This window comes from Opisthocomus hoazin, chromosome 7 (genome assembly GCF_030867145.1).
Source record: "Opisthocomus hoazin isolate bOpiHoa1 chromosome 7, bOpiHoa1.hap1, whole genome shotgun sequence".
NCBI lineage: Eukaryota > Metazoa > Chordata > Aves > Opisthocomiformes > Opisthocomidae > Opisthocomus > Opisthocomus hoazin.
Genome location: NC_134420.1, coordinates 34806960 through 34825203, shown reverse-complemented (window position 1 = coordinate 34825203; position 18244 = coordinate 34806960). Strand labels below are relative to the sequence as shown.

Genomic DNA, 18244 nt, shown 5'->3' with positions numbered 1-18244 from the left:
AACAGAAAGCCTGCACTTTGATTTCAAGAAGACTGAGCGCTGAAAGAGTGCTTCTAACCCACAGTTCCCTCCAGTGCTGGAAGCTATCTGAACTCCATCAAAGGGGAGCACAGGTAAACTGTGAAGCCTCAATAAAACGATCTACTTTGAAACACCTGACACAGTCCTTAGAAATCAGAGCATTTTCAGCAGACAAAGCTACAGAAAGGAAGAACAGTCTCACAAACATAACTCCACATCAAAACCCAAGAGATGGCACAGCAACGAGGCACCTTATCATAGAATGCCCTAAGTTGGAAGGGACCCATAAGGATCATTGAGTCCAACTCCCTGCTCCTTGCAGGACTAACCTAAAACTAAACCCTAGGTCTTAAAGCATCGTCCAGACACTCCTTGAACTCTGACAGGCTTGGTGCTATGACCACTTCCCTGGGGACCCTGTTCCAGTGACCAACTGCCCTCTCAGCAAAGAACTTTTTCCTAAAGTCCAACCTGAACTTCCCCTGATGCAGCTTCATTCCATTTCCCCGTGTCCTAGAATCAGACAAGTCAGCCTCTTTTCATGCCAGCGCCTCAGAGCGGGGTGGGAATAACAGCCTTTTCATTCTCCGGAGAAACACTGGGAAGTACACCAGAGAAGACTGAGAAAGGATCATGCACTGGGATGGGGAAGGCCAAGCAGATCTCCTGGGTACCCTGCTGTTCCAGTGCCTGCAATGGCAGCACAATACGGAGATACTCAAATTTGCTTAAAACTGGCAAGTACCATCAGCAGGCTCCAGAGCACAGAGCTGCTCAGTGGGAGCTAATGTATCCTGGCAAGAAGCACAGCACACAGCCCCTACATCTGCGTTGTTTTCTTACCCGCTGTTTCTGCATCCTCAGTCCCTTGAACAATATCCACCGTGCTGCAACACGCGTGTCTGCAATTTGCACACCGTCATCTTGAGTTACTTGGGCTTTCCTGACAGGATTAAATGAATAGCAAATTCAGTGCTGTCTTTCCCTCCCCCATACTTCACTCTCCCCTTGCTTTCGTACATGCTGAAGTAAAAAGCTTCCTCTGAATCAGATTTCAGCTGTCACAAAGCCAGCAGTTTTCTCCTAGGAAGTCTGGGTGCTAATGCCAGAAATAGCAGCTGCCTCTAAATACCTCATCTGCTATACACGGTCAAAGGGCAATGAAAGCCAAGGTTGGGAGCAGGTGTGGGCGCTGACTGCTTGCAGAACCTCCCCACCCTCCCCAGGCAGGCTCTGGTGGGGAAGGGAGCGGGCCCACCGCCTCCTGATTGACAGGAGGGCCAGGGACAGCCTCGGAGGCAGCAGGAGCCAAGCTGCAACAGGGCATGGGATCACTTCACAGAATCACAGAATCACAGAATGTTCAGGGTTGGAAGGGACCTCTGTGGGTCATCTAGTCCAACCCTCCTGCCGAAGCAGGGTCACCTACAGTACACTTGGCACAGGTCAGGCGGGTGCTGCCAGCGGGATGCAGGCTGCTGGCCCTCGGCCCACCGCCCAGGAACCCTGCAGCTGCTTCCTGTTCTTGGGGGAGTCACAGCAACCCCGGCCGTTGCATCTCAGGTACCAGAGAGTGGTTAGGGCTTTAGGGTTTTAACCTCCCAAGCATCTCCTCACACCCCAACAAGAGCACTTCCCTTCTTACACATGAGACAACCCAAGGCAAAGAGATTGAAGTGACTTGCTAGAAGCGTGATTGAGGTGGGATCTAGGACTAAAGTTCTGGTGTTTCTCAACATCCAGTGCTTTACTTGAAATGAAGGTTTGGCTGTTCTCGGCTAGGGTCCAAGGACATGTTTTGTTGGCAGCATGACACAATCTATTTAGAGCTTTTTGATTCCCACATGTTCAAAGCACTTGTACTTTTCACAAAACATTGTGGTGTCATTGAACACGATGTTATGTTTGAACTGAAAGGAGGAAAAAAACCATCTCCATCTATTATTACATGTAAATAAGAGTTGATCTCCTACAATCATGTTATCTTGGTAGAGAATGAAATATGAGTGAGCTTGACCCTAGATGTGCTAATTAGTGATGATCTAACATTAATTCACCGAGACAAAAAAGCATCCTGTCAGATCCACCACCATTTCTTTCACCCTGCATGAAGGCATCCTAGAATAGAAGGAAGGGTGGAGGAGAACACAGAGGTACCTGAGGACCTAATCATGTCACAGGGACACTAAAGAGCACAGTTTAACTCATATGTATGGTCCTGTTTTAATGGGCTGACTTACCTGCATCACTCAAGATTTCCCACAGTAGGATTTTAAATGGTGCCAGGAAAGTATACTATTGCCTCCACTTGTCAGCTTCAGCAACTTAGCAGAAACATGCTCTTACTGGAGAGAGCCTTTGGAGTACCCCAGGAAACTGCAAAGGGCACGGAGGCTGGCAGCATCTAGTGAGAGCTACCACTGTGACAACCGCCAGCTGCAGGCTTCGTGAGATAGTTTAGTAAAGGTATCTTGTGCCACACTGCTAAGAGAGACTTCAGGACCTTTCTTTTTAGTTGGGTGATGCTGAGAGTATGACATTATTTAAAATGCTTCTTCTGCAGACAGGCAGAAGGAAACAAATTTATTCCTTGTAAAAACTGCCCTACACATGAGTGGAAAATAGCTAGCATTTTGGTCTGCTGCTTCAATGTATGTTATCAAAACTAAACCAGAAATAAAAGCGCTGGTACCATTCCATTTCCACTAGAATAGCCCCAGCTAGCAGGAGCTGGGGGTCAGGTTCTCACGTCTCAATACTCCCAACAGTAAGGTGCGTCTTGTATCTTGATACAAGCTGAGTGATTTTCTTCTTTCATGCCTAAGCTCTTGTCTGTTTCTGCTCAATCTCTCTCTTTTAGACTAGCCTACAGCCTGCATAGAGAGAACAGGCAAGTCCTAGAGGCCCAAACAAGTTCACGTGTCTCACTGTTTCCAGAGCAATGGTAAGCAGCAGCATTCCAAGGAGAGGCACAACAGCCAGCCAGCCAACAGTCACAGGAAATCAGTTGTGCCCCCCAGGACTTAAGAGCCCCCCAGCTGCCTTTCAAGGGAGCTAAATACTTGGGTGTTTTTCCTAGTAGGCGCTTGTAATGGACAACACACCTGTACTGCAGTAGTATTATTTTTCTAAACATATCCAATGGTACAGCACCAATACTGTTGCAGGATCCATGATACAAGCTTAACTTTCTCTTCTGGTTTCCCAATTCATACGTTTGTTGCCCCTGCTAGCACCAGGTCACCAGGTGTGGGGCTCAGATAGGATAACTCTCTCTTCTGGGTGCTTAAGTTCTTTGACAGAACGACTTTACAAATAATGAGTGGCAGGGCACTAAAAGCTTTGTGACTCAACTGATAAAACAGGTCTCCATGCTTCGTGGGCAGTTCAGATGCTTGACATAAGGGATATTGTAACAATTAATAACTAACTGGCTGGACACATGGAGAGCCCAAGGACAGACGTCTCCCATCTGGAAGCTCTGGGAGCTGAGGCTGCACTTTGCAGGATGGAGGAACAGGAGATGGTAGGGTGAGAAGGTGACAAAGTGGGTGTGCCCCTGGAAGACAGCAACCTTTTTGAGACGCTTTGCCTTTTGTCTCTCAACACAGAAGAAGGTATTATTCTGCACTTCTCCAGGTGGCTTTCACCACCCTAGCTACCAAAGGATCAGAGCAGCAATGATCCCTGCAAATTCCTGGTGACAACTCAGCTAAATGAGATGCATCACTAGAAGCTACATTCATGTATTTAATAGGCTTTAACATCAGCTTTAATGAGACACCTCTGAGACCTCGGAGAGGTAGCAGACAGCGGGAAACATGCTTCAAAGTCCTGTGGGTATGAAAAGTAGAATTAAAGTTCAGAGGTATCGAGTACAGGATTTCTAAGCACCTGATGTGTTAGAGACTATTAAATTGTTCTTTAGGCTAACTTTAAAATCTCCATCTGAATAAATTTGTTTGATCCAGCAACAGCTTTATCAAGATTATCCAAAACAGCAGCTGCAATAGCCGCTGGACTGCATATCTCAGAGTAATTACACATTACAAAGGAAATCCTTGAAGCATTTCAATAACGTGCCATATTACAAACAGCACTTAAAAAGCCACAGATGGACGTGTGAGCCTCCTAGCATAACTTGACTGCAGAGATGGATTTGGAAGATAGGATGTCACTTTTACTCCAGCTTGCTTCCTGCTCCCTTCCCTGTCTCTCACAAGTAGAGGGTGTTTTAAAAAGCATTGAAAAAAATCAGGTTCTGGTTGATCCTGTGGGGTTGAAGACTGTGAAAGAGGAAAGTGTAAGGAAATCTCTCCCTTCCCATCCCCCCTTTTCTCTCACCTCCCAATTCAGCTCTTGGATGAAGTGTTCCCTCCTACTTGCTCTGCCTGAATACAAGGGGCAGAAGAGTCCACTCAGCAGTCAGAGGGACATGTGACCAATCCAATTAACAGGGTGCTGGGATGAAGCCTTTCTGTCCTCTCTTGCCCCCCAAGGGGTGTCCTGCCTGCTTGTCTGGTTTTGCCTAGGCCTCTGGCTACCATGATGCAGAGCATCTCCTGCCAGCAGCACTCTGCGTGAGGGAGGAGACAGAATTTGACCCAGACAATAAAAATAACTGAAATGTTCATGGAACCATGTGGTTTACATTTGTTTATCCTTCAAGATGCTTTTGCTAAGAGAACTCACAGCTTTTTTGCTTATGTTATGAGACTCATAGAGAAAAGAAGGATTTGCAGTATTTCTTTACTTCTGGTCCCAAGAACACCCGAGCTTGAAATGGACCCATTTAATTTGCTCCTCTCTCTCTGCATTCTGTTTCTTCTTGGCTTACACCGGGATTAATCTGTTCAGATTTATTTCAGTACAGCCCATTCCTCAATGCACTGGCCCCCAATATTCTCACAGTAGCAAGCACAAGAGGCACAGTGCTGCAGGAGCAGAAAATAGAAGAGGTCTATTCCACATCCCAAAGAACTGCCAAAGAAGATAGCCAGCTGCCTTGGATAACGAGCAGCCATAACAATTATAGTGAACAAGGGCACAGCAAATGGCACTGCAATCAAGAACAATGAATGTTAGAACTGGAGACAGATGGTGGGTGGATTTCAGCTTGGGACATGCATTTTTAGCTCTGGCCTCCGCAGATTTGGAAAACTCCAGCACTGCCTTCCCACCTCTCCACAATGCCTCCATCACAGGGGTACTCTAAAGATGCAGTACCCTGTGTATTCTTAGTGCTGGGACAGACTCAGAAAAAAGGCTTCTCAAGTAATTGTCTCTCCAGATTAGGTAGCCAGTTAAGGAGAAAAAGGCAGAAGAGATCCTGTCAGGGCAACAAAGACTGACATCTGTCTAAAAATGCCCTGATTGGAAACAGAACAATAGGAGGAGGGAAGAGCAAGGTTGTCCTCTACTTACCACGAGGAGCAAGTGCTTTCTGCTTCTACCTGATAACCAGGAGTCCAGACACTTGTCCAGGAGGGTGCAGACCAACTTCCTAATCACCTCAGCCTGCCAGAGGGGGTTTGGCTCTCCACCTGCCTCAGAGGGAAGCAGCCTGATCACCTTCTCATAATGGATGTACAGTCAGGCCTTCTCAGTCCTTCATGGTGAAGCAGTTTTCTTTCATATAAAGTGAAGAAAAGATTCCTTCTGTATAAAATACATGTTCAGTGGGCCAGAGAACAAGTGTGAGTAATATTATAGCCTGACTCCAGCCTGGACACCCTCCTGGCACAGCCAGGATCCACTGGAAACATCCACTCTTCTGCTAAGGGAATATTTCAAACAAAACCTAAATGTTTTGAGACAAGAGACCCAGAATAACCAAATCCAGAGTTTCCTGCTGTCTGCTTCTATGGCAGACCTGCGTGAAGGGGCAGTTGTGTTCGAGTCCCTCAGGGATTTTAACCAGGTCTCTGTCACTCCAGATGCATCACCACACTGGATACTAGAAGTCAAATGCAGAACTACTACTGATCCTTCCCTGGCACATAAGCAGCACTCATGTCAGAACCTCTGGGCATGTCATGCCAACACAAATGCCTCAAAATATTCAAGACATCTCTACAAAGTTGATAGCTATGAAAAAGAATCCATGAGGGAAGAGACCTGGATCTTTCCTGAGAGGAACCCAGAGGTCAGATGGATATCCTAAAACGGCCCTTGATGTCTGTGTTTAGGCAGCTGAATGGAGCCTTTCATTTTCTAGAAAAGTGATTTTCTAAAAAAGCACCTCAGCCCTGCCTGGAAATACCTACAGCCTAGGCCTCTTCTTATGCAACTAGAAGAAGCCTGCTAAGGCTTTTGCCCCAAGTACTGCCCAAGAGTGCAGGTTAATGACAGAGGTAATGACTTATCAGATTAGTCCCATGCTTAACCTCTTGGTCCTCTCTCTCTGTCACTTCTCACATTCACCAGGCTAATCCAGAGCTGGGACAAATGACAAATACAGGGCAATTATAAAATCATCTGCTCCAAGTTATCCCAAACAGAGCAAGACACACAGATGAGCCAAGAGCAGATATCTAGAAGAACATCACGTACCTAGGGAAAGCAAACATATGCAAAGCATATAATTCACTCTCAGAAGGCAACATTTTGCTTCTCATGCACTCCAAACCCTGAGGCAGCAATCAGCATCTAGGAAGCTTTTTTTCTTGCATCAGTATCCAGTATAAATCAATCACTAGCAGAAGATATTGAAGCGAATAGCAAAGGGTTTGATAGTTCCTTGTCAGTTTAAGTACCAGATCCATGGTTGAAGGTTCAGCAAACCCTGTTATCAACAGAGCTTAGACTGTGCCAGGTCCTCCATTTCTGAGATGTGGATCTATCAGTTGTCACATGGCATTTGACCCATGTGTTGACCCACATGATGAAGGCACTTGCTAAACAGGCTGAAATACATTCAGCATTTCTAGCATCCGACACTTGCTTCTGTAGATAAGCATTCATACCCATCAGAGATCATTTGTAACCCACAGCATTCCTTCTTTCCATACCATTGCTTTTCCAGACACGTTACAATTCATTGCTAAAAAAATAAGTCACTGATTAATACAATTTTCCTCTTTTAGGACACAGCCTCATATTTTACTCTGAGATGAGAAGTCTCACAGATTTACGTGCTGATTAGATAAAGCTCTGAAGTAAGGAGTTACCTACTTTCACTCCTCTAGATCTTTCATACTCAAGAACATTCGGTGTTTACCTAGAAAGGTATCAAACATTTTTTTCTTTCCTAACAGTTTGGGTCCATTTGCTAGAGAAAGAATCATCAGACTTGTGAATTTAGCTTCTTTTCTTCCCCAGCAGAAATATAGATTTTAAGTATTGATTGATCTCTGCCTCCCTCCCCAGCTTCAGCTACGTCATCTTGGTTGGCATAATGACAGGAACAAGAGAGACTGAAACAACCAGAGAATTAGAATAAGGGCAACCCAGGTCACTAACATAGCTTTTGGCCCTAGGACACCCATTTAAATTCAGTTCTTTGCACTAATGCATAACTATATACCTGCCCATCACCACACTTAGAAATAGATCTGACAGCTGTTCCAACTTAGTAGCTCTGGTTTTATCACTAATGCTCAGCTTTCCCCAGCAGATGCTCCCACCATGTGTGTAACTGGTCCCTGTGGACTCCCTCAGTAAGAAGCTGGATGACCAGCTGAGCCAGGACACCACAGCAGCTCAACCTATAAACCAGGAATGAGGCAGAGAAGGCAAAAGGGTCTCCTTTGCTACTGTCAGTGTAAATTTGTTTGGCAGGAGGTCTCCAGTCCTGTCAACACATTCATTCAGCTTTCATCAATACTGAGGGTTTTGTTTGTTTGGTGGTTTTGTTTGTTCATTTTAAAGAATAGCCAAGTGACATTAGGAACCTTGACAGCCTAATGAGCCAGAGGCTAAATCTTTCTGATGGCAGTGTCATGTTCTAAAAGGAGTCTGCCTTGCTGTTTGGGGAAACCTCGAAAAACACCAGAGAAAATTCCATATGGTTTCAAGAGGAAACAATCATTTCTCTCAGAGTTGCTCAGAGACAGGCCAGGGGATTGTGACTTTGCCTGTAGATGGGATTAAAGGATATCTTCCAGTAGCAGCAAAAGTTATCTGTATCTCTAAGTTAGAGCTGACCTAACCTTGAGCCCTTGGGCTTACACCTGAAATCCTGCCCATAAGACTCCTGACTCCACAAGAGTTCAGGCTGCATTGAAATAAGCACTTTAGAGACACTAAGTCAGATTGTCATGTGCAGGAACTAACTCAAGGACACTGATGTGGGAATTGGGCTAGTGACAGGACCTGCAAAGCTTTGCTCCAGCAGCAGAGTTCACACTTTTTTTATGCCGTGTTATCTTTCCTAGGTTCTCCTCATTCATAAGGGTTTCTTATATTTGCTCATGTAAAGGACAGCATGTTGTGGAGCAGTTTTCTTGCCGCGTGCAGGACTAGCAGAAGTGAGAACTCCCACATTGCCCTGGATGAGTCAGTTCAAGTCAGTCCACTGGGCAACAGAGCACTGGTTCAATGAGCTTGCTGATGGGATGAATGCTGTAGCTGGAGATAGCAATGCTCTGTGTACTGTCAAGAGACAGCTCTTAAAATATCTCATGCATAAGCATAGAGTAGCTCAAGAAATGCAGTGCTGGAGAAGATCAGCAGTAACATGGACAGGTAGCCAGCTTGTCACCCCAACAACATCAAAACAGACTGTTCCCCTGATGGATAACACATCTCCAGGCTGTTGCTAAGACAACAAAAATCCATTTATTATGCATAAATGGGCACACTTCATCGCTGGACTTACTAAGCCAGGCCATGCCACTTACTCTTTAGTTTCTTAATTGGTTTAGATCAGACGCCATGTTTGGGCTCCTTCTTCTTGAAGGAATAGACTCAGCTGTATCTCAGTGTATTGGATTTTTATCTTTTCTTTCTCCAATTGATTTCGTCTCTCCGAAGATACAGGAGAGAAGGGACATCTAGTTGCATTTCATCATTTTCTCACAGGCTTCAACCAGGCACTGACTACAACACAGCGCTCTGCATCACCAAACTGCTTTCCTTTTCCCTCTGCTCCTGACTTCAAGCAGGGCAAGGCAGTAATCCCACTCTATGACTGGCCTGGCTGAGGTCACCCTGTTGTCACTCAAATTAAATTGATGCAGTCTAGGAGGAAAAGACAAGCAGAAACAAAGCCTAGTTTCCCTCACCCGAACACACCGTGAGGTTGCTCAACCTGATTTATTCACAAACTCTAATGTACTGCCATTAGATTTGCCATAACACTGTTTTTCTTTTTTTTCAAAGTCAAGAGCATTTGCACTGGGAAATTTTGCATGCAAGAAAAGTGAAGCAGTCTGGACAGCCCTCTCATACCTTGGGCTTGGGACTCTTGCTGACATCCAATGAGAGCAGCTTTCTCTGCCTCCTGTCTCATTCACAGCAGTGGCCTACCTGGCCCGTTTGGCCTCTAACCAAGAGTCTTTCCAGAGAGTTTTTGGTCCCATAATAACAAGTATCACAGTATGACATTACTGTTACAGATTTTGCAGTGGGACCATTACTTTACCAGAGTGATTATGAAGCCCAGACCTATTACACAGCATCAGAAAAGGTTAACAGTCTAAACTCAGTCTCACTGAAAAAAAAAAAAGCCCAGGGCAGAAGGCCAACCAAAAGCTCTAGGAAGGCACAGAAAAACAAACAGCTGAGATCTACCTGATCCTCACACTACCACCTGTGACAAGCACTACGTTCAACTACACTTAGAAACAGACAACACTTATGCAGGACATGTTATAGCACCATGGGGAACCAATTCCTACATACGGGCACCTGGTATCTCACCATTCTGTTTTGTTATCCAGTACGCTGTACTTGATGTAGTTTGAAGACAGCAGAATGAATAAGGCTCTGGATAAATGAAGAGTCAGTGATAATGTAAAATTCCAAGGCCAAAATCTTCCCTTTTTCCTTCAGGAATTTAAGGATTTACCTTGGACCTTACTCCCACAACCAGCCTGTGAAGAAGATAAAACACCCCCGATCTTCCTTAGTCAAGGCTGATTCATGCAAGAGAGAATTCTTATGAGCTTTGAGAGCAGCCAAAGAATAAATAAGAATATGATACAACTACCAAGCCCTTCCAAGAACATGGCAAACTTTTGAGTTAACAGTGTGTTTTGGAGAACTGAAATGATTCAGATCTGGCAAACAGTTTTGGCCAGAGATGATTGGCAAATATTTTAAGGAAGAGTCAAAACATTTCATTTAATGTGTTTTAAAAAGTGGTGATTTTGTTTCAGAACAACTTTATATATGTATATATTAGGAGCTGCCAGAATTTAATTAGGATCTCCCAAAGGCAATATTTCACATTTTGCTCTCCATTTGTTAAATACATTCAGTTTGGCCAACATATGAAGGAAGAAAAAGAAAGAAGAGATGCTAGTGACTCTGTATCACTTAATCTTTCAAGACCACAAGTTGCTCTGTTAACTTAGAGCATCTCTTTAGCTCATCGCAGTAAGAAACTCCACAGCTATCAACCTACTTGATGAAAAAGTCCCCTTGCTTTCCATGTGGCTTCCTGGAACACCAAATAGAGTCAGGTGATACTGCACTACTCCACATACAGCAGTTCACAAACAACTAAAAAGTAGTGCAGAGATGGAACCACCACCTGCAATAGAATTTCTCACTCTTCTAAAGTGAGCTGAGAGCATCTGAGACCTCTAGTAACCATAATCACAAACATGTTGACACTTTTCTGAGTAAGTAGACTTATTCTTTCCTCCAGAGAGATAAAACGTTCCATGATCTAGTCAGTGCTTAAAACAACAACTTCACAGAATGAAGTGATTGCAAACCTGTTGCTGCTTCTAAAAGAGACTCAAAGGCTCCTTATGTACTGAAGCTAGAGGTATAAAGCACCTCTATTCCTTTAGTCCCAAAGCATTTAATTATAGTGGCCAAGAGTCTGTCTTTCTCTTTTCCACTTGCACTGAAGCCAAAAAGGGATGCTAGGATGGTAAGTCTATGCTGGTTTTCAATGGTACACACAGGTCACCATCTCCAAATCACAACCAACCAATGGATGTTAAAGAAAAATGCTGAAAATGACAGAGTTGAAAAGTGCAAAAGGAAAAGTAACTCCCACCTCCATAAAACTATTTTGTATCAGAGAAGTTGGCTTAAAGCACTGAAGTTTTATGGACTTATTCTGTGGCCATATAAAACCTCTAGCTTTATGCCTTTCCTTACAGATAGCTGGTGTGTCCTCTTCATGCAGGGACTCTCTGACAATCCTTTCCTCAGAGCACATAAACAAAACCCAACTTTCACCCTGTCCCAGCATCTGCTGCAGAGTCCCACATACAGGTTCCCACAGCACAACTGCTTGTCCAAAAATACTACCTACCTCTCTCCTGGGATTGACAGAGTAGCCAGACTGCTTCTTGTAACTTCCCCTTCTTGACCCAGCACCCTCCTGCCAGCCCCCAGTCCCTAAGTCCAGCTCTATGTAGAAGCAACTGTAAGATGACAGACATTTGCACACCCAGGTGGAAACAACCTCATCAGAGCTCTTTTCCCCACCTAAGCCACTCACAGGTTGTGATCATCTTCTGATCAGCCTCTGCTGGGAGACCACACACTGATTGGCTACACAGACCAGGGTCAATGTTTCTCGGTGGTACAACTGAAACTGCTTCTCCTCTCTCATATAAACTCAGAGAGGAAGGTAAACTCATTACAAACCCTCAGGGTTTGTAACACCATCTTTCTCCTTCTCTCCCTCCCTAGAAATACTGCCTTCTGTGCAGATGCAGCTTCCCAGGATGCTCTGTTCCACCACACCAATAAAAATCAGGAGATTCATGTTCCCGGAACTCCTAGAAATAACATACATGAATATAAGCTTTTACATCCTTAGACCAAAATGCCACCCCTACTTCAACACAGGCTGCTCGCCGTAATATCACAAATACGAAACAGAGGCCTTTATCACTGCCATGGAGACAAGAATGCTATTGCGTTTGTTCTTCTGTCAGGGCCACTTGGATGATCCACTCAGTGGTGTGACAAAGAAATCAAGTCCATGACACCATCATCCACTGATCAGTAAAGCAAGAGAGACACCAGTCAGTCACCTGCAGGACCACCCTTTGCCACCAGCTGATGGTCTTCAGCCATTTAGCTGGCAAATGACATAAATTACATAAAGAACTGAAAGAATATGGGAGGACTATTATAAATAATTACATTTTGGGTATCTCTCTGAAGTTGGAAGTCACAAGGAAAAATCTTAGAACTAGTGTCTCTACAGTGACCCGAATCTTATTTCCCTCTCATTCACTCCAGAGAGGATGACAAGTAATGTCAATGTAATCAATGGAATAACAGAGGGACAAGGCTGAGAAAGAGACGCACCCCTCTCATCCAAACAGACCTTACATCATTGCTCCCTGGATCCCTGCAGACCAGGGCTCTCATTCTCCTCTGCAGCACATCTCAGGGGCTCATTTTCCCCAGCATAAAGAGTAATACAAAATACAGGTAGATCAAAATGACACTTTTGTATATTATCTGCTGCAAAGACAGTGGAAATTCGGGACAACCATATCTGTAATAAAAGAGGGACAGCAGTGATATGAATATCTTTGCTTTTAATTTGATAGCATGAATGTGCTATGCAATAAGCTGAAAATATTACGAGAGCCCCCAACTTGAATCTCTGCCACAAGAACTATTTTTAGTGGAATGTGTTTAGCTTGCTTGTTAAAGATGTAAACCTAGGCAATAATCTTCTGTCTGATTTAAGTAGGCAACATTTATTAATGTACAGTGATTAAGTCAACTATTCCAAAGCAAGCCACAAAGACTTAAAGCAATGAGGAAACAGGATGATATCCTGGCTGAAGAAAGTCAGCCCTGTGATCTAAGTAAGATCTGATCCACGATAAACAGCTTATTAAGGCAGAGTGGAGGGAAGAGAGCTGCAAGTTATGAAGGGGAATTTGATTTATCCCTCTGAAGGCAAAGTGATAAGTGGCTGATCAGAGCAAACTCTGTCATAGATTTTACAGACCCAGCTATTTCATGTAGGTCTCTGAACACCTGTTGACTTCGAGAAAGTCCATGAGAGAGCTGGATTCAGATTGGGAAAGAGATTCATCCATGACCAAACCCCTGATCCATGTTGTTATTCTGTGTTCACACTTACAGCTTAAATCAGAGTTCAGTATCTTGCATATTCACTCTTTAAAATGTCCTTGTGGGGCAGCAAAGTTCTCCTGCCCTGTCTATTTTGCAAGTGTACAGGTGTGTACAAGCTCTTTAGCAGCAGATAAGACAGGATATAAGTACCCTGTGTGCTGGGGGTGAGGGAAGTTGCTTTTGACAATGATATTTTGAACACTTGGAGTACCCGTTGATTTTTGCTCAATTTCATGCTGAAGAAAGTCTACAAATAGATCTACCTGCTTCAGCTATTTGTGCAAAATGCCTCATTAAATAGAAACACTTTTTTCCGAAAGAATCCTGGTACATAACCTATGGATAAAAGGATAAATGGCTATAATCTTTGAATACACAAGACTACACAAAGTGGGTATTTCATAGCTGCACAAAACCCATAATTGAACTTTTGCCCTAGGGGTAAGTTTTCCTGCAGTGTAAGTGCCTCCAGATGCCATACAGGAATAATGTTCCTTGTCAGGAAAGCAGAGCTTTACATTCAGTTAATTGTGATCCCCAGCTGTCTTTTTTTCTCCTTGAGATTAGTTTTCCAACAGTCATTCAAGCAAATGTGCTCATTTCCCAGTTCCCCCGCAATTCCCCACCACAGTGTAACAAAGTGCAGATTTTGCATGGCTACATTCCAATCTCCGTGGTGTTAAAATCATAGCAGCAATGGAAAAGCATGTAGCCTCAATAATCATAATGTAGGACTTGAACTAAAGGTGACTCAGTGGTAGTCAAACAGATGCTATATGAAAATAGAACGGTTTCTATGTACAGAGCATTAACTTGTGGTTAAGCCGTGGAGTTAGTACTCACACATGAAGGTTTTCATGGCTTGCTAAGCAGCAAAAATTGCTCGGTCTGAATTAAACTGATGACCTCAGTTCAGTTCACTGTGGCTGGGTGTCCATCTCAAAACACAATGACCATGAACAGCAAGTCCAAATCTTTGGTGTCAATCACACAAAAAAGGCAAATACCATATCCATCCAGTATTCAGATCTCTTTAGTTCAGTAGCAAAATGTTCACCGATTTGGGACAGCTCAACAGTGGCTCAGAGAGGAAAGTTAAGACCATAGCCTACTACAGAACAAACTAAAAAAATTGCAAGGAAGACAGTGGATATAATAAAAGGGCAACACAATCCCTTTGTATTCCTCAAAGTATTAATGAGAAAGTCTTCTGTGTGCATTTGCAATGCCAGTCCCTTGTTACCATGGTCTAGCTACCACCTGCTTGGGTTACCAGACCTGTCAAAGACCTGTTGTTGGGTGAAGACCAACATGGGGGAGTTCACAGTTCAGATTGCCAAGCAACTGACCATTAAACACTCAAGACCAAAGTCTAGGGAAGGATTTTACACCAACTTACTCAATTTTACCAATAATAGCCCTGGAAGAGGGCTTCAAGCCACTGTAGTTGTGCTTTTCAGACTGTCCTTCAATATGGATGCAGTACTACCTAAATAGCCCTTATGACTCCCTCTTCCTTCAGAAAACAACCCAGCTTTTTTAGTCAACTACAGATCACTTAATCTTTGTAATAAGAAGAGTTTGACGTTTACTTTGGTGTCTATTCTCTGGATTCCCCCAACAGGTAAACTCACACTGTTCTGTGGGCTTCCTGTTGAAAGTTGTCACTGTCTGGTGGCAAAAAGCAAATGTATGCCATAACCTTAAAGGTCTGGAGCTAGATATTCAGAGCTCTGTCAGCACCTGGGCCTCATAAGGTTGTATTTTTCCCAGCAAAGTTTACTAAATTTTGGGGAGATCTGAAAACTACTCTTTTTTTTTTAAATCACTAGTTCATAAGCAAAAAATTGAGAGGAAGTACATCATCATCAAAATGTTCCTCATCTGAAAATGCCTCTCCTAAGCTTCTGTTGGACCAGAAAGCAAACAGGTTGTGCCAAGGCTTCTTCTCTCTAGGGGCTTGTGCCAAGGCTAGGATTTGGATCTTCTGATTTGTTAGCACAGATAATTCCCACTCACATTCCTTCTTGGAAGAGGAGGGCAAGGAAACCCACTTGCTACACTGTGAACTTTCAGGAAACATTGCTGAGCAGCATGTCCCTGTGCTGAAACTTCACCAGTTCAGACAATTTCTTACTCCCGTTGTTGCAATTAACCTTCAGAGAAAATTATTAACTACAGTCTTATGCACATGAGGGACTGATCCAGATTATTAGCCTAGAAACCATGTCTTTACTGCAATTCTACTGTTGTTTCTTCTCCCTGGATGAAATCCTGACCCCTTCCCCACAGCATGGCACTGCTTGCTCACCCAAAATTAAAAGACAATTAGCTCCAACAAAGATGTGATCACATCTCCTTCCTTAACTGGGACACTGGAAATTTAAAAGTCCTCCCCTCACCCAGTGCTGCTCCTGAACAATCCCCCAGAAAATTAGGCACAGTTTTACCTCTAATCTGGCCCAATAAGATAAAGATTTCAAAGAAAAAAGCTGGGGTCATCATCACCTCTGACAGCCAGAACACGACATGCTTGGATGAGGAGTCTGGGGTGGTGGGGATCAGCCTCTCTGAGGATCTATGCTTGGCCACTCTTCATACAATGCCTGCCTCCAAGCACAAACTCCCACCCGGCCCCGCTGCCTCCTCTCCCCCCCAATCAGTACTGTTTCATACTCACCATGTCATAAACATTCAGAATCACCGGTTCATTTGCCATTGTTGATTGCAGTAGAGGCTGGATTAAAACCTTTCAGTCCCTGCCAGATGTGTGCTGCTGCCCCCAGGGTATGCTTTTACCCTGAGCCAAATAGAAGGAAATGCCTCATCCTATAGTCTCTGAAGGAAGGAGCATGGAGGGAGGAAGAAAGGAGGGAATTCTCTTGGTTGGGGGGGGGTAAAGTTGGTTGCAAGGAGGTAGGAAGACTTGGGCTAGGTTTACCAGTTGTATAGGATTTCTTTTACCCCTCCACAGCGCGACAGATCCGAGGTTTCTTTCTAACTCCGTAGTGCACCTTGGGGTCTGTAGACTCGTACACCACTGTAAACAGGCACTGTCCAAGCTTGTGAATCCCGATCCACAGAAAACAAACAGACTCCGAGCCCAGAGATAAGCCCTCTTCTGGTTCCGTGAGAGAGACGGGTGGTTGTGCGTGGGGATCTCTCGGCGTCCTTCTCGGCAGAGCGGCGTACTCCTACAGCAGAGGGCTGCCAGCAGTACGCAATAAACCGGGACACCGAGTCACGGAGCAGGTCCGGAGCCGGGCACCGATGTCCCTCCCGCGGGCAGAGCCCAGCGGCACCCCGCACCCTGGCCTTGGCCCGCCGAGAGCCGGGAGCTGTCCGCGGTGCCGGGGCTCGGCCCGCCGGGAGCCGGGAGCTGTCCGCGGTGCTGGGGCTCGGCCCGCCGGGAGCTGTCCGCGGTGCTGGGGCTCGGCCGGCGCTCAGGCGCTCCGGGGCTGTCTCTCCGCCCCTGACAGGACATCACGAAGAGGCTGTGCCAGAGGGGCTCCAGCGCGGGGGTCGGCGGAGGGAGGAGGAAGAGGAAGGGGCTGGCTGACCCCAGGGCAGAGGGGGGATGCTGCAACCCCCATCCTGCCCGCAGCCGTGCGGGCAGAGCCGGCGTCGGCGCCGAAGTTAGTGGGCAATTCTCCGCGGGAGATAGCGCGGGATTGCCCGGCACCGGGGTTAGAGGAAGGAAGATGCCGAGCGGACAATGCTTCCAGGCACGGTGCGGTGCCCGGACTGGGCACCCCCAGCTACGCGTGCTCTGCTCTCCGCCAGGATCAGTCCTTATTTCGGGATCAGCTCGTCCCGAGCCGGGCAGCCCCTACTGACTGACAGCCTGGGGGACCTACCCCGTCCTCTACTGGCTGGATGCATCTTTGCACGGCACACGGTGGGAGGGCGGGGAAGGGACGGAGCGACTGGGCAGGGCGTGGAGTTTCACTTCTGGCAGCGGCAGCAGCTGGAGTTTCTTCGGTCCTGGAGCTACTTTACACTCGTGTTAGGCCCGGGCAGCTTCCGCAATGTCTTGCCAGCAAACACTCCCCTCTGACCTGGATGCGAGAGTCAATTATAAAATCCACTGCGGTAAATTCATCTTCCTTTAGCTCCTCCTCCCTCTTTAAAGGGAGAGCAGGGTCTGTGATGATGCTCGGAAACGGTGCAGCCGGCGGGGGGGAGGGGGCGGGGCGGAGAGGGAGACAGGTGTAGAAGGGGGTTCCTGCACCCAGCGATTTGCTGTGGGTGGGAATGAGCACGCTGACCTTACACGTCCAGACATCACAGGCTCTTTCTGAAGCAGCCCACAAAAAAAAAAAAAAGCAGGGATGACCTCATCTGAGTTGGAGGCGTATCTGAGGCGCTCTGCCAGCTCACAGCCAACCAGATCTGCATGACAATTGCAGGAAGCCCGTTACATCAGCAAAGCCCAGCATGCCCCAGCCCTCCCGATACTGTCTTCAGCCGCATGGGAACCATCCCGTCTGGGAGAAGTGCTCACCTCCCTTTCTCAGGAGCAGAAGGACAAGACTGTAGATCTGCAGCCTTGTAAATGACTTGCTACATGACATGCAGGAGGATTTGTGGTAGAGGCAGGCAGCACAAAAGCAAAGTGAGTCTATGTCCTGCATAGCTAAGTGCCAGCCTGACAGAATGAGCCATAAAACTTTTGCCCCAGCCAGTGCCAAAGGAGACCCAGAACTACTTTGCCCTAATGGTATGCACTTTCATTTCAAACGGGCAAAGCTACACCTTGGGCCTGGGCGTGCAGCGTGGCAGGGACTCCGGCACAGCAATTTCATCCGACCTAGTCATTCCATGGGTTGGCTAGGCAATTCCACGTACATGGCATGGGTGAGGCCAGCATCCCAACCACCCACCCTGGGCCCTCCAACCCACCAACTCCAACTCCCCCATTAGATGCCTTTAACCATCTGACTCAGCAGCCTGGGCCTGCAGGAGCAGTTTGTTCAGGCTGGAAAAGATGTCT

The 18244-nt window shown here is 45.9% G+C and overlaps 1 protein-coding gene across 3 annotated transcripts in view; it reads right to left on the bottom strand.

The window, feature by feature from the left end:
- Positions 1 to 18244, bottom strand: part of LOC104334254 (deubiquitinase DESI2) — a 95813-nt gene that overhangs the window by 43139 nt on the left and 34430 nt on the right. Inside the window, exon 1 of one of the 3 annotated variants that reach the window (XM_009939849.2) lies at positions 15932 to 17257. The exons of 1 other annotated variant lie outside the window; for it this stretch is intronic. In XM_009939849.2, coding sequence (XP_009938151.1) covers positions 15932 to 15970 — 39 coding nt within the window. In that variant the 5' untranslated portion in view covers positions 15971 to 17257. Of the gene's footprint in view, positions 1 to 864; positions 1033 to 15931; positions 17258 to 18244 lie in introns of those variants that run through there. One more of the 3 variants, XM_075425096.1, reaches the window with a different exon arrangement.